This window comes from Hevea brasiliensis, chromosome 4, assembly GCF_030052815.1.
Source record: "Hevea brasiliensis isolate MT/VB/25A 57/8 chromosome 4, ASM3005281v1, whole genome shotgun sequence".
Taxonomy (NCBI): Eukaryota; Viridiplantae; Streptophyta; class Magnoliopsida; order Malpighiales; family Euphorbiaceae; genus Hevea; species Hevea brasiliensis.
In genome coordinates, this window is record NC_079496.1 from 115,028,192 (window position 1) to 115,044,553 (window position 16,362).

The 16,362-nt window shown below is 37.0% G+C and overlaps 2 protein-coding genes across 2 annotated transcripts; one reads left to right on the forward strand and one right to left on the reverse strand.

Annotated features, from left to right (window-relative positions):
- Nucleotides 1-2,126: 2,126 nt before the first annotated feature.
- On the forward strand, nt 2,127-7,734 carry LOC110658227 (aberrant root formation protein 4). The gene is made up of 14 exons (XM_021815741.2): nt 2,127-2,684; nt 2,790-2,954; nt 3,051-3,200; nt 4,163-4,235; nt 4,686-4,861; nt 4,973-5,032; nt 5,234-5,384; nt 5,496-5,555; nt 5,682-5,947; nt 6,021-6,092; nt 6,318-6,395; nt 6,497-6,703; nt 6,871-6,922; nt 7,256-7,734. The coding sequence occupies exons 1-14, from the start codon at nt 2,595-2,597 to the stop codon at nt 7,474-7,476; spliced, it is 1,821 nt and encodes a 606-aa protein (XP_021671433.2). The 5' UTR covers nt 2,127-2,594; the 3' UTR covers nt 7,477-7,734.
- Nucleotides 7,735-10,435: 2,701 nt separating this feature from the next.
- LOC110658228 (uncharacterized) lies at nt 10,436-13,986 on the reverse strand. Its single transcript, XM_021815742.2, has 5 exons — nt 13,362-13,986; nt 11,687-11,743; nt 11,320-11,382; nt 11,158-11,226; nt 10,436-11,075 (listed from the first exon to the last, which is right to left on the reverse strand). The coding sequence occupies exons 1-5, from the start codon at nt 13,713-13,715 to the stop codon at nt 10,803-10,805; spliced, it is 816 nt and encodes a 271-aa protein (XP_021671434.2). The 5' UTR covers nt 13,716-13,986; the 3' UTR covers nt 10,436-10,802.
- Between the last annotated feature and the right edge of the window lie 2,376 nt (nt 13,987-16,362).

Here is a 16,362-nt window from a genome sequence, read left to right on the forward strand (position 1 = left end):
GAGTTGAATTTGAGGAATTGGGTTTGGATTGATGTGCAATTGGTTGGGTTCCAATGCACCAAAGATTCAATGACTTACCATGAACTAGAGGTTCAAATGAATTTTGAGCTAACGGTGAAACTAGATTGGCGTTGGAAGAAATGGGCGAAGGGGAGGGGTGAAGGGCGTTGAGTTGATGCGTAGGGGTTTGAGTTGAGGAAGGGGGAAGAGTAATAGGGAAAGGGAGGCGAGGTCGCGTAGAAGGGAAGGGGAAGGGGGAAGGAGGAAGGAGAAGGGCATAGTTGTCAAGTGATGAGGGTATTTTAGTTTTTTTTATTGTGATTAATGATTAAAATGATTGAAAATTTGAATTAGCCTTGTAGGTTCGATTAAAATACTCAAATAAATAAGATTACGCATTCAAAATAAATTTACTTTATTGTATTATTGTATCTTGATACATAATGGATTAGGGTTAAGTATAATTTGATATAATTGAAAATTTGAATTGAGCTAATTATATTTTTTTTTTATTCAATTGATTCAGTTTTCGCTATTGTTTTTAGAAAAAAAATGAAACAGTCTTATTTAATTAGTAAAGTCAAAATAATCGAATTAATCAAAATAGTTAAATTTGATTTTACTTATAATTCACTATTGTTTTACCCATTAGTTAGAAACCAAATTTCACCTATCGTGTTTAGATGAAGTGAGGGAAGTGCAAGTAATGAAATGGTAAGATATTTGAAAATGAGTGAATTAATAAAAAGGTAATAAGAGAAAATATATATTTTTTATGTTTGAGAATAGACGAAAAAGGTATAAATTTAAGAGGTGTATAAATATAAATATTTATAATTCTCAATCTCTCCCTACTTACCTCTTCTTATACCCCAAATTGAGGTATACGAAAAATTGAGATTTAAGGGGAAAGACTTATTATTATTTACCTTTACCCTCCATTAACTCATCTATTTTCAAATAAAAAATAAAATAATTACTTACCCTTCATTACCTTTATTTACTCCTCCCTCCCTCCTCTTGTCGTCTCTCCCCTTTTGATTTCTTACTCTCCCTTTATAACCTTTTGTCTCATTTCGTTGTCTCTCCCTTTCTCAGTAAAACTTATCGTGTATTTAGACGAAGTAAGAAAATGTTTTATAAAATAAAATGATGGAAGATAAGGTAAGAAAATCTTCCTAACTCACCAATTTAGTGAGTTGAAAAATTGAGAGTTATTGGAGGCTTTCAAACCTCGAAAAACATTATCTCCATTAAAAAACTTTTCCCAAACAGGGTGCCTTAAAAATCTATACTTAATCTTTAAAAACCTCCTCACAAATAAGCTGTTAGATTAAATGCACTAAACAACCAATGACCAATGGCGATAAGAGTCTGAGTTGAATCCAAGATTAACTACGCTAATAACCCACGGATGTATGAGCTCAAAAATTCAAGTTTTCTCATGGCTCTACTTTGTATTTTATTTTAAAAATGCCCACATATTTTCATTTTTCTAGTTTTCATAACAGTTTTCTCATGGCTCTATTATTTATTTATTTATTTATTTATTTTGAGCTTTGATTTTGTTGGATGATTTGTGAGCTTAAAATTTTTTTAAATTATTGTTGTTTTTATACGATTTCTGAGCGCAACAGTTTAATTTAGTGTTGATGGTCACTATGAAAATTGGTTTTGAAAGTTTCAATTGTTGTTATTGCAACATCGTGTATTTGATGTTTATAAGTTCAAGAACATTGTGGAAAAATGGTTTTGACAGTTTCAATCAATTTGATATTTTTGATGTGCATTCGATTTCTCTTTGTAAAATTATTAAAATGAATTGAATTAAATCATTATTATTTTTTTTTAATTTTATTCAACTGGATTGATCTTTCTTATTTAGTTTGTCAACAATGAGATTGAAGACATAGAGTGTGATTTTTAGAATGTTAGGCCTCACCAACAGAAAAGAGGTTGAGGTCAATATGGAGGTAAAGCAGAGGCTTTCATGATGTCGATCATGTCTACCATTCACACCTTCACCTCTCTTCATGACAACCCTAACCACCGTCGTTACGGCCACCTTCTGAGGAAGGTTTGCTATCTCATTGGCTGATGCATGCACAGAGGACATGACAATAAAGAGAGGTGTGGTGGGATGGTTAACTCGCCTGTAGAAATGACAATAAGGTGAAATGGGTGAGTTAGAGAGAAAGAAACAATAAAATATAATAAATAATAATAAAAAAAAAAACTTCTTCTAAGAAACCCCCTCTGCCCTGCCCTGCCCTGCCCCGCTTCTCCTTTCCTCGACCCTAAACTCTTATGAGTTGGGGATTGGAGTGATCTCTGTCCCCGATCCACCTCATTGGTAAGAATTTTAGAGATTAATTAATAAATTTTATGAAAATCTAGTGACCTTACAGTAATTTACCCAATATTATCGCTGGGTCGATTCCGAGTTTCCTCAGTCGCTAATAAGAAGTCCAGATAGAAATAGATTGCTGAATGGATCTTCCAGTCCGTAGTAGATTTCTCACCTTCTTGTTCTCTTGCATTACAACAACCACCTAATCTTGGTAACTGTAGAGTGTGGATTCTAGTCAGTATCCATGTCTACAGAAAACACAGAGCTTCGCGAAGCTCCTTCTGCTCATCCTCTCGTTCTTCGTCTTCAAGAAATCATATGCTCTTGTTCCGAAGTAATCTTCTCTCTTATTCTCTCAATTTCAATGCGATTCTGTTTGTTTTCCAAGAAATAGATTCAAACTGTCGTGGAAAATCTTCTCACGAAATTTCTTTTATAGTCAATTCAAGGTGGAGATGGAAGTTCAGTGTGGGAGTTAGTCGATTTCCTCGAAACAATCTCGGGTTCTGCTTTAGCTGACGCTGAAGACGAAGATGCACAAAACAATGCATTAGAAGTTCTCTCCGAGATCCAAAGATTTTTGCTTTCTCCTACTTTAGACCAGGTTTATTTGTTTATACTCTTTTTTTTTTTTTTTTTTTTTTTTTTTTACAAAATAATTGAATTTCTCATGAATTTACCTGCTTATATGGAATTTCAGGAGGTTATTGATGCACTTTCCTTCGAGTTGCCGAAGGTGGCTTCAAAGTTTGCAGGCTTGTCAAGTAGATGCTTGGAGATTGCTGATAGAATTATTGATCGTTTTATAGAGAAATGTAGTCCACGCGATATGCTTTCAATTCTTTGCGGGGTACGATATTTAAACTTATTTGTTTAATTTAACGGTCATCCTGCTGGTTTTTGTTCGTGAATTTGTAGACATTAGTTCAAATTTTAAATCAATCTGTTCGGTTAATGCTTAAATCTGTTTTCTGAAGCTGTGGTTAATCAACTGTAATTGTAGTTTGTTTACTTCATCTAATGGGAATCAGTACTTCTTTGTACTGATTTGACAAGTGGGTTTTCCCTTCTTGCTAAGCGAAAATCTCGAGGATTCCTTAATAATACGGTTGGAAGATGCAGATTTTGATTTTGAATATAGTACTATAATATATAGGTGCATATTCACAATATCTTGGGTTATTGTTTTTTAGAAATCAACGTTCCTTTAACATCACTCTTGTGGTATTTTTACTACTACTTGACCTCGAATCGAGTGGCACTGGTGGGAGTTAGGGAGAAAGTGCGAGAAGAAGATTTGCATAACTATTTCTCATAGGCTCTGGTACCTTTCAAATAATGAATGCTTGCTTGTCTTGTATTCCTAGATAGTGAAATGTAAAATCTCCTTTACAGTCTTTTAAATTCCTGGAATTTCATAACCTAGCAACTTCTAAACTTATTAAGACAGTCCCTCAGGTGAAAGTAAAAGCCTCTTCAATTCTGAATATTCTCAGGTTTGCTTATCCCTAACAAATTAAGGTGCCTCCTGATTTGCATAGTGAAGAAGGATAAGATATAGTATTTGGAAGCAATCATTTTGTGGTTCTATAGTAACTTACTGTGGGTTTTTGGTGATAGTTATCGTGCATGATGTATCCTATTTCTGTACTTATGGAAGTTAATATAAGGTGCATTCCAATTCCTTGTGTTTTTTTTATCATCATTGTTGAAGGATCTGTTATGAAAATGCATTGGAATTGCTCTTTTTGCATTAAGCTTTTGTCCTTATGGTTCTATTTCACTCCTGATGTATAGCTTTTATTGAATCAGGCTTTGAGTGCTACAGATAGGCCGATTTATGCATCTGGCTATGTTGCTTCTATTCTAAGAGGGCTCTCAAAAGGTTATAGTTTTTTTGTCTGAGTGTATGAACTAAATAGTATTTCTAATGTGCTATTGACCCTTAAATGTGCATGTCATTTTTAAATGTACTTCAATCAAGTTCTTGCTTACATTATCATGTTGTACACCTTCATATGCATTTATCTTCTGTTATATTTTATTTCATTGACTCATTTGCCAAATATGGGGTTTGAGCAACAATATCAGTGAAATATTTGTGCTAAATTTTAGGGACAAAGTTTCACTTAACATAGTTTAGCAGCTAAATGTCACAAGTATTAGGGAACAAAATTTAATACTTACGTGGATTGATTATTGTTAAGCCATTATCTAATATCTTTTTTCAATTGCAAAAAGCTAGAGTCATGGATGTGTTGATTTGTGTTATTGATCCACTAAATGACGTTCTTAATCCTGTTGGATTAAATTTCTTATTATTTTGCTTTTCCAGTATTCATTTCCCTGCAAAGGCGTCACTTTGAGCAAGTAAAAGTAGCAATTCCCGTTATCCTAAATGTGTTAAAGGCTGCATGTTCAGAGCTGGGTGATGAAGATACAGAATGCATGAATTTGTTTTGCAGAGCTATAGGCATTGCTGATTCCATACGGGCAGTGTGTGCAAAATTTGTATGCCACTTCAATTCTATATTTTCCTGTTCTATTCGTCTTTCCTTGTAAATATTCTCAATCTTCCCTGATAAATTTTTCTCTATTTCTCCTCTCTTTTGGTGGTGACAGGAAGGCAGAGTAAACGAAAAGCTCCGTGCTCTGCTTGGTTTATATGTTTTACAAGTCATGGTTAGCACTCTTTTATTCTTCTCCTCTAGCTAAAGCCACTATATTGAGTTCATACACAAGTTAATGCAGTTACTCTTTGATATGCTTACTAGGTCCTTTTGCTGCTTGAGTATTTGTCTTCTGCTTTTCTAGTTATTGTGTTACATTTCATTTCTCAAAAATAGTTGTGTGCATGTCTTAAGATACACGCTTCATGCGCAGGCTCTTGTTTCATTCAGTGAAGGAGATAAGGTGTCAAGCTATCTTCCTCTGGTGTCACAGCTTTCCAACTTTCTCCCATATTGTGATTTATCATATCTTGGTTTAATAACTGGATCTGATGTTGATGTAATGACTAACATTATTGTTGGAGGTAATCTAGAATAAGCTACTGCATTTTATTATTTGTATCTTAAAATTTGTCAATTCAAAGCAAATTGTGACATTTTTTCCCTGCATTGTTGTATGATTCAAAATTGCATAGAGGTGGAAGATGATTATATGAGTTGTTTATCCTACATCAAGCATGGCGCATCTCTTTCAGGTTTGTATTTGTGTAAAATGCATGGTTTCTTTTCCTGGTTATTTCCTTTTCTCTTTTTCAAGATTGATTATCTTAATTCTCGGGCTCTCCTCAATTGCTTTAGTTTTTCCTGTTTTGTTCATGCAGTGATCTGGGGTTATATATATGATGATGTTACTCAGGCTGCTGGAGGGGATATTTCTTTTATCATGGGTGAACTTCAAAGTAACCAAATTAACAGGTGGCAAGCAGTAGGCATGTTAAAGTATATACTTGCCTCTACTGATATGCTATGGGAATTGAAGAAGCATGCCATTAACTTCCTGCTTTGCATTACAAATGGAAGTGTCACAAGAAATGATGGACTCACTGACTGCTCTATTTTTTTGCCCAGTCTCTGTGCTGCTTCACAGGTGCTCTCTTGACATCTCAAGATAGCACATAATTTTCTGCTATCCATTTTCTAACATAACATATATGTTTCAGGTCATTACAAAGGTCATCATTTATGCACCAAATACTGAGTTAAGGAAGAATGCCTATGAGGCATTGAAGAGGGTAAGGTTTTGGAGGTGCCAGTGAGCCAACGAACTGGTATTTCACTGACCTCCTTAAGTTCCTGCATATTAGATCCTGGAGATCCTTCGGTTATCAATATGAAATTACTGTGTACTACTCTAGAAAAGTGAACTACATACTGGTCCTTGACCCTCTTTCCTTTGTGAAGCTTTCAAATTATTTGACTTGCGTCCAATTAATTGATCAGGTTATAAAATTAACCAGGTACTTGCTGATACTCCAACTTCCGATAGGTTTGATATTTTAAAAGCTTTGATTACAAATAGTGATTCTTCCTCTATGGTAAGTCCTTACATGCTGGTTTGTATGATTTATGAGTTTCAACATTTTTTCAAACCAGAGGCAAAATTTTTACCTGAGATAGATATTACAACTCTATATAGACAGCAATTCTTTTAGATCTAGTTAGAGGTGAGTTGCACAGGGAAAGTTTCCAAAGAATATCAACAAAGAAAGATGAAGCCCCACAAACCGAAAATCAAGGGAGTTCAATCTCTTCAATATGGACTGCTGAGGTGCTCAAATTGGTGGAGATAGTTTTGAGGCCTCCAGAGGGAGGACCTCCACCTTTTCCTGAGCATGGAGATGCGGTATTCTTTTTAATTATTATTATTATTATTATTATTATTATTATTATTATTATAGTCTCTTCTCTTTAAAAAAATGTTTTCCATTTCCTTTTCCTTTATTTTGATGAATTTAATATGGCATTCTTGATCATAATTTTTCTGATATATATTGGTATGATGTTGCACAGGTTCTAGCTGCACTCAACCTGTACAGATTTATATTGATAACAGAATCAGCAGGTAATGATTGTCTCATTTAGATTTTATTTTCGTTTGAATAAAACATATTTTGGTCTTGATTAAGGTCATTTTAGCTAGAGAAATACAGAGGATTTTACCAGTATTTTGTTCAGTTAATTAATTTAAGTTAATCCAGATACTTTTATTTTTCTTTTTAATATTATAGTTTGTAGTTGAGCCCCTGAACAAATATGATTAGTGAAGTTAATACTTAATTTTGGATAGCTGCCACTGTAAACTCAGTGGACCTTAACATATGAAGATTTTACATAGTTTAAGATTGGGTATATGAATCCGCCATTATGTTTAATTACATTTGTCAAAATGAAACAGGAAAAACCAATTATACTGAAGTTCTGTCTGAGAAAAATTTACAGAAGGCATACAATGAGTGGCTTCTGCCTCTTCGAACCCTTGTAACTGGAATTATGACAGAGAACAAGAATGATTATGATCAACTTGCAATTGACACAGTATGTGCTCTTAACCCAGTGGAGTTAGTTCTATATCGCTGTATTGAGCTTGTTGAAGAAAAGCTAAAACATTCTACATAAACTGTGACTTTTACATCTGATAGCTCATATGCTTAAATTAGGGGAAAGTCCCATCTCAATTGCCCTGTAGGAGGATGGGTAGATATATACTTGCCAGTGGAAATCCTTGTATTTTTTTTCATTTGTTTTTCTACAGTTTCAATACAGTTATCGTGAGAAACATGTGTTGTAAACATTTTGCAAGTAGGATTTATTTTCTTATTTGATTTTTATGTGAATTGAATAATGTCGCTTATTAAACATTTCCTCCTTACCACAGATCTCTATGCTATTCATTTATTTGATGCAAGCACTCGAGTTCAAACAGAGCTGACCCTCCCAATGGTTTTGTTCCAACGCATATATTTTTTATAAAATCAAAATAAAATTGTGTTTGATTTTGACCTTAAGGTTTAATCTGCAATTATTTAACCTTGGACGGTCACCACCTTTGTCGTGCATTTTGGAGAAGACTTCTCTAGTGAGGCACTACACCGATTTACTTTCCCTGGTTCAAGTTTTTGGCAGAATGCAAGTTAAAACCAAGCTGTTAAATAGACTTAAGCCTTTGCTCAGCAGTTTAGCGTAGATAGTTATTATTTCATGATCATGAAATAATGTGCAAATAAACTATTTTAGGATTAATTACTGTATCGGAAAGAAAATGGGCAAAATATAGTCGACCTGTTTTGCATCCTCTACTACGACAAGGGCTTGGACTCCGTAAGACCTAGCTCAACATCGAAGCCCATAATTTGGTTCTTCAACTTACCTATTTAGCGGCTGAGCCTGAGGGGCGTTATTACACCAATCCTTACAACTCGTGTCCGGGGCTCGAAGGTCGCCTCCTCTCTCTCCCTGTCTCTCTCTTGCTCGCAGATTCCTCTGCTTTTCGGTCCTGTACAGTAAGTCCTCCTTCCTTCGAAACTCGAATCCCCATGAGAAAACAAAGATTGTTAAACCTTTTTTCTTGATCTTTTCTGCATACCCAGATTATTAAACCTCAAAAAGATTTGAAATTGGAAAAAGATTCCTTCTCAAACACATCTTGGTTTATGTTCGATTTTGAGTAGATGAAAGTTGCGACGATTCCAGATTTTGGATCCTGATTTGGGTCGGTTTGGTTGCATGGTTACTTTAGATTTTGACTTTGAATGGACTGTTTTCAGCTAGGATGCTAATTCAATTGGATGCGTGATTGTCTTGATTGTGTTTGATTCCTGAGAAAACGGAGGAAAAATGCAAAACCATAAGTTTTAGTGGATTGTTTCCGTCTGAAGAGAAGCCCTCCAAAAATTCACCTAGAGAAACCTTACGAACTCAAAACCACCAAAATGAAGAGAAAGAAATGGTCTGAACATGAAGAGCAAACCCTTTTAACCAAATACTCCGATCTCCTTACTTCGGGCACTCTATCTAAGCTCAAAACCCGAGAGAAAAAGTTCCGACCAATAGCGGACCACGTCAACTCTGTGCACCATCTGCAAGACCCAGTCAGCTTCCCCTTCAAGTGGTCATGGCGTGATGTGTCCATTAAAGTGCAGAACATGAGGCACCAGTACCTGGGTGTGAAGCAGAAGATCAGAATCTCTAAAGATGAATTCAACTGGAAAGATGGGGAGAACCACTGGGAGAATTTCTTGAAATACAAAGAGGTGTTTGGGGACGTGGAGCTTGAAGTGAAGAGCAAGAAATCGAGTGATAGTTGCAGTAATGATTTGTTTAAGGATTGTGGGGATTTGGGTTTTGGGATTGATAGTGAGGATTTAGAGGAAGAGGAGGAGGAAGAAGATGGAGAAGAAGAAGGAGAAAATGGGGATGATGATAATGTTAATGGCGGTGGTGAAGAAGAGGGTGAATTTGGGGGAGAGAAAGGAAATGACGAGATGGGCATCCCTCGAAAGGCTAAAGTGAAGAAGGGTCTCGGAGGAAACAGAAGATTAGGGTTGCTTGGAGCGCAAGTGGTGGATTTGAGAGATGTGGTGATGAGGAGGGAGGGTAAAAGAAGAGAAAGGGAGTTCAATAGAGAAAAGTGTATGCTAGAGAGTGAAGAAAAGAGGAGAGAATTAGAGCTTAGGAGAGAAACACGAAGGAATGAGAGGGAAGAGAGGTTAGAAAATTGGGAAATGGAGTTTGAAGAGAGGGAAATGATGTGGGCTCGAAGGGGATTCGAGAGACAGGCAAGGGTGGAGAGGGAATTGGAGGAGGAAAGGAAAAAAAGGAGGATAATGGAGGAGAAGAGGGAGGAGGAAGAGATGGAATGGAGGGAGAGGATGGTGGCAATGGAGATTGATCATGAGAAGGCAATGATGCAAATACAAGCCGATGCATTCCAGAACCAAATGCAGATTCTTGGACTTATGGCTAGGCTTATTTGCCAATTTTTTGGGGCAAATGATGGATTGGGCGGTGGTTTAGGAGGTCTGCCCCCTCAAGTTCTGCAGAATTTGCAGCACCCTGGAAGTTTGGGCGATAATGGGAAGCCTGATACAAATTCGCCTTCTGAATTCATGTAGAGTGTAATGCTAATCCCCCTTCAACATATTTGTGGCAGATGAAACACGTGATTGTTTGATGCATAGTTTTTGCATTATCATGGTCGGAATTGGAAAATTATGGAGTGTTTTATATCATTTGACATCCATGGTATTAGCAATTATCATATGTACCAAACTTCACTGCTATATACATTTGGGATTTCTTTTTATCTGTATGGGAAAAAGTAGTGAAATAAAACAAGAGATGCATTGATAGAACTATGAGAAATGAACTCTTATCTAAGAAGAACACTCTAGCAACCAATTTAAACAATTGGAAACTAGAGGCTAAAGAAACAAAATTGTAAAATTAATTGCAAGAGGCTTCTTAACATAGGAGCTTCGGCCATTCACCTACCCCCCACACCCGCGTCCCCGCGCCGCGCCCCCGCCCCCCCCCCCCACAAAACAAAAAAAAAGACATTTATTTCTACATTCCGAAATAAGAGGTAATGAGGCTTTAACCCATAGAATTTCAGAGGAATGTAGAAGCCTACAACAAATCATGAAATCAAGAATCTCTACATGTACTCTACAGTATGATAAAAGCTTCTTCGTGTCGCATTGGCTTCTTTTGCCTTGGGCAAATTAACTATAGACCAATGCCAAGCTATGATTTCTTTGGCTTTGGCCAAATTCGCAGTTCTGGGATGCCGACCTTGAATGTGCATAAAGCCAACAACTCCTTGGCAAAACACAGGGTTACCACCACAACATCATTCTATCATACACATAAATGTTGTTCAGTGATCTGATATCCACAATTCTATCTTCGTAGGTGCATAGGTAAAGACTTTTTTATATATTTTGTCATCTCATTCCAGGTAGAGTTTCAGTGTGAGGATCCTCAGATGGCATCATGTTTAAATCAGGTAGCAGGAAGGATCTATCATGGTTTGAAATTGCGCCTTGTGTTTCACTAGAATCCAACTTGGTATTATCACCTGGAACATGCATAGGCAACAATGAACTAATGTTGCTGGGAGAAGAGGGTTCTCTCTGCTGGGGCTGGCTGCAAATTGCTTTCTCAAGCACACCAGACGTTAACCTTGAATCCTTTGCACATTGCAAATTCAAATCAAGCTGTTAAATAGAGTTATTTTTCAGTTATACAGCGCTAATGTAAGAATCAATACAGGGCACAGTGAAAAGCAACACTCAATACCTTTATTCTCTTCAAATTCTCATTCCTTGCCATCTGTTCCTTAAATATGGCATTTAAAGTTGCTAATTCCTGTTCAATGATCAAAAGGGTAATCAGTAACGTAAAAATGAGCTGGAGATGAATGGGAAAAGCACAATTAAAGTCCTTGAGTTGTAATCATACCTTTTTCAGATGCACCCTTTCTTTCAACAGAAAACTCTCCTCTTCTTTAAGTTCAGCAAAGGTCTGAAAAACGTCAATGGAGTAAGCAGATTAAAACATGTATTAAGTCATCAAATACAATCAAGTGAACTCATATCAACCACGCATCACGAAGCCCTAATAAGTAAGAAACACTCGGTATTAGCACCAAAAAGGAAAAGATGGCCCAAAAGTAGTCACCCCAGTGCAGAGTTTATACTTTTTTTTTCCAAGTGAAAGCCCAGAAGCAGCACCCACTAGACAAAGGGAAAGGAGGGGCGAGGTGTCTGAATTAGCCAGGGCAGATCATGAGATTTTAAACAGAAATTAAAATTATGTTATCTAATACCTTCTTCCTTCTTGACCTCTTGGTGGTGCTAGCGGTTTCAGCAGCAATAGCAGTAGCCTGCACAGCAAGCAATAAACTACCATTAAACCAAAGGCAATTCATGTATAAAATAGCAGAAATTCTTTAGGTACAAGATCAGCTAATGCAAAAACCTGCAGCCCAACCCAAACCCGTCTTGATACAGGAAAAAATGCCGCCCCCTGTATCCTCATCCAACCAGTGATCATAGGCCACATCACCAAGAGCCGTATCATAACACGTGACACTCTCTTTTGTTTGTTTTGTTTTTAATTGCTCGCGTGACTTCCCTGACATGGCTGTTGCCCAAGTTTCACGCACCTTCAAATACCCAGCTTCCACCTTTCAATTTCCTCGCCTTTTCTCATAAAAAATATATAAATATGTAATCTCATAATCTCAAGGTCCATGTTAATGAGACCCAAAGGCGAATTGGTGCAAGCAAACACACTAAACATCTTCCCATTTCCCAGAAGGTAAGGCCATATAAACACAAAGAAATTGGAAGCTAATAAAGAAGAGAAGAGAAGACAAGGCGACAATGATAAGCTATTTTAATTCTTTGATTTTTTATTCTCTCTAAATTTAAAAAAAAAACTAAAAAAAATAGGATAAATTTTTTCCTCTCCCCTTATTTTACTTCTTCCAAACAAGATAAAATATCTTTTTAACTTTATTTTTCTCTCGTTAAATTTCTTCCTCTTCCTTTTCCACCTATCCAAACAAGGTGTAAAAGGCCATCCCCCACTCACAACAACGCTGCACTAAACACAAAGATACCAATCTCCTCTCTCTCTCTCTCTCTCTCTCTCTCTCTCTCGTTTCGGGGCCCAACCCCAATGGTCACTGGGCTCCACCTAACCACACCATTTATGACCAAAATACTCCCACGTCGGAAGCAGGAAACGTCTCAATGTCTGACTCTTGGCTGTGGGTATTTTGGTCAGAAGGAGACAAGAATTAAGGCTCCTATTCCTGCGTTGGAAGCTTCGTGGGCTCTTCGGCCAGTGGATATATATCTTGAATCTGACAAAACCGTCCTCACTGGGAATCGTACTGTCATTAGAATCTAATATGTAAGGCTTTGAAGAGCGATTTGGTCTATTTACATATATGAGAGAACAAGATTGAATGACAGGTGACCGGAAAAGAGGCGAGAAGAAAACGTGACCCACTCTCAAGCTGCTAACTAATTTCATGTGAAAGTAAAATATTGAAGTGCAAGGGGGCATTCTCGTCCATAGAAATTTAAATAAATAGTGTGGATATTGCACTACATGCCGACGGTTATTCACCGTTCATCGGCGAATTGACCCTTAAATGAGAGTCTACACTCATTAAAATGGCAGATTTGTCCTCGTCGGCTGGCGATAGTGTTTTTAATCGATATAGCCAATCGAGAATTGGGAAAATCAGTTAAACAGCCACAGGAAATGAAAGTAAATATGACAGAAAATGAAGGGCAAATTGGTCACTAGGCAAAAAAAATCTCCCGAAATAGACAAGAATGTCTCGTAAATAGATGCATAAGCTCATCCTTCAACTAACACTCATCCAACGCATTTGCAGTCCTTTTACGACACCGTATAGATCAGCTCACGACATATCTACCACCACCCAGAGAGAGAGAGAGAGAGAGAGAGAGAGAGAGAGAGACCTTGGTTCTGGCGCCAGAAGGAGAACGGATGACATGAGGGCTGGTATCTTCGACGCCGTCAGCAGTGGCTGAGGGGGAAGCAGAGCCGCCACCACCACCGCTCCAGGAAAGCGGCGTGGTAGGACTACATCTAGCAGAAGAATCTCCTTCTTTCCTCCTACAAACAACGTCACATCGCACAGATGATATAGCTGTCGTTGTGTTGGACCTCGGAAGTCGTAACCCCCATCTAAGTGGAATAACCGCCTGAGGTTTCGCCGTTGCCGCTGCTTGCGCTTGCTTGAGCCGCACAAGTAGCTCCACAACCACTCTATCATCTGTCATAGCAGCCCTGATCCACTCATCCTTCACCATCGCCACCGCCCTACACTTCCCAAGAGAGAGAGAGAGAGAGAGAGAGAGGTGTTGGAGAGGGGGAGGCGAGTATATATATGGGAGGTGGAGGTGTGGTCTAATGTATGGGAGTGGTGGAGTAGATTCCAGTTATTCGGCTTTTTTTTTTTTTACTTTTTTTTTTTTTGAAAATAATTGTGGAAACTGGTGTTTCGCTGTTAGGGTTGAGCGTTGGAATTGATGTGAGTGGATTTCTGACTTTTTTCTCTCTTTTCATCTTTGCGGGGCCAATACTGACACGTGGCATTTTTGAAATAAAATATTAAAATATAATTTATTATTCCATTTTTTTTTGTTTTGCAAGATTTAGCCCTTATCTAGACTTGAGAAAACATCATCTAGTCTGATGTGAAATAAAAATAAAAAAATAAAAATAAAAAATAAAAAATAAGGAAAAAAAATTTTTGTTTTCTTCCCTCTACAATAATTTAAGCAGAGTGTAAATTTGTAATGAATGAAACAGTTTCTTTGTCAAAATTAAACCGGTAGCCACCCCTAGAAAGCAACATGGCGTGCAGGCAAGTGCTGTCTTTCGGCCACCAAAAGTTTCAGAGCCCTTGTTCTTTTCAATGATCTTTCCCTGCAAAGCTGCAACTGCAATTTGCCAAATTCAAACTATATATGAAAATATTATTTTTACAATAAAAGCAGGCCTTCAAGCCCATCAAAATCTTTGGAAAAACCATAAAACCATCAAATTGATTTATTTATTTTGAGTAAAAGCCCAACAAAAGATGTTTCCTGGATTTGAACCATCATCGAATATCCCATTCAATGAGCTCTTTATGGGCTTTTTTTTTTTTTTTTTTAATCTGTTAAAAATTTCCAATTTTATAGCAAGGCCAGCCTTTGTGTAAACGTTAGTTAGGGCAATAATATGACTCTCTCCTTATCTTTCTAAAGATGTATTTTTCTCTCAACTGTTTGTAGACTTTCAATTTCTTCTCAAGCTTGATGAACGTGACTTCCAACCAACTTTTTCTGCTCAAGAATAAGGGAAGGCTCTCTGTTCTGCGTAGAGCGGGATATGGGCTCCCTCCCCATTTCAGTTTTGGCTTGTCGATGTTGGTGTCATGGATTTTGTTTTTACTGATATCAAAGCTTCAAGGAGAGGAAAATATGCAGGAGATCGGTTACCAGGAATATTGATGTGTTGAATCTCTATTGGATTTGCATTTTTCTTAGGTTTAGAAGGTGTTTCTGTTTGGTGGGAGAGATTCATGCATGTTTAAGATGGCAATATATCTAAGATATATCTAAAGTAAAAGCCTTCCTTTCTAGCTGAAAGTGTTCCCAAAGGCTACCGGAGATTGGGCGAGAGTGATTACACCTATTATACTTGGAAATAGAGCTGCTTGGAAGTCAGGTGAGGGCAAATTACAGTTCCATCCACCTATTCCTAATGAAGAAAGTTTTTTTTTTTTAAGATAAATTGAATTCAACAGTCCAGAAAGGGTAAAAGAGCAGATACAAATTAAGGCTCTAGCAGCTAAATCATGAGCAGCAGTGTTACCTCTCTACGAACAAATGAAAAGGAAACCTCTGTAAATTGGTTGGAGAGGAAGAAAACATCCTTGACAGTGTGCTGGATCTCCATAGGCGAAAAGGCTGTGCATTTGGTATTGATTAGAACTTGTTAGTCACCCTCTAAAATGATTTTATCAAGACTTTTGACAGTAGCTAAAAGGATTGCTTCCCTACACGCCAGCCCCTCCAATGATAAAGCATCTGTGATGGCCAGGTATCTCTTGCAGGACCATCCACATGGTCCACTATTATCCCTTGCTAGAGTTGCAACACAACCAATCTCCCGATGATGATTACAAGAAGCATCAAAGCTAATTTTGATCACATTAGGTGGCGAAGGGATAAAAACATTTGGCCAAGCTGTTCGTTGAGAATCAGCTTTGTTCTGCGGAAACTGGGATGCTTGGAAATTGAACAACACAATAGTACTGTTTTGATGCCAACTAGCAATGTTTCTGGGTTAAAAGGCCCAAAGAGAGGGAGAGACATGATCTAGTCCCTTCTTAAGAGTATATTTTCTTTAAACTGCAATAAAGAAAAATTTATTTTAAAATATTTATTGAAAATTTAAATTTTATTTATAAAAACTTTAAGATATCAAAATATTTTTTAATAGCAAGTGTTTTTCAAACAATTTGTTTTTTTACCTTTCAACAATAATTCTAAGCAAAGCGTTATTTAACTGGTATTGTTGTTAAAACCTTCTTAAATATATTAAAATTTGATTTTAATTCAAATTTAATGTGTTTTAATTATAAAAATTTTAAAATAATTAAACAATTTTTAAAATTACTTTTTTAAGGCATTGATTAGGGTATCTCATAATCCTCTTCAAACGCTGGAGCTTGTTTCTTTTTTGAACCCGTAAAATGCATCTATGGGCCTTGGGGTGTTTATGTGTAGACCCACATTGTTCATGCCCTTGATGTTGTCAGTTTTGGGCTTATGTAGGTTCATGGGTTTTATCAGTATTGAACTATAAGTTTGCATGGGCTGAACTATAGTTCTAAGTATTCCCACCATCTCGAAAAGTCTAGAACAGAGGTTGCAGACAGCTTTTTCGGATTAGAATAGTGCCTTT

What these genes read in the sequence shown, in the direction of transcription:
- LOC110658227 (XM_021815741.2), top strand. Translation starts at nt 2,595, where the DNA reads ATGTCTACAGAAAACACAGAGCTTCGCGAAGCTCCTTCTGCTCATCCT. An exon ending in GGGCAGTGTGTGCAAAATTT is followed by an intron (nt 4,862 to 4,972) that starts GTATGCCACTTC and finishes TGGTGGTGACAG; the next exon opens with GAAGGCAGAGTAAACGAAAA. An exon ending in GCATGGCGCATCTCTTTCAG is followed by an intron (nt 5,556 to 5,681) that starts GTTTGTATTTGT and finishes TTGTTCATGCAG; the next exon opens with TGATCTGGGGTTATATATAT.
- LOC110658228 (XM_021815742.2), bottom strand. Translation starts at nt 13,715, where the DNA reads ATGGTGAAGGATGAGTGGATCAGGGCTGCTATGACAGATGATAGAGTG. An exon ending in CTTCTGGCGCCAGAACCAAG is followed by an intron (nt 11,744 to 13,361) that starts GTCTCTCTCTCT and finishes CTTGCTGTGCAG; the next exon opens with GCTACTGCTATTGCTGCTGA. An exon ending in AGAGGTCAAGAAGGAAGAAG is followed by an intron (nt 11,383 to 11,686) that starts GTATTAGATAAC and finishes GACGTTTTTCAG; the next exon opens with ACCTTTGCTGAACTTAAAGA.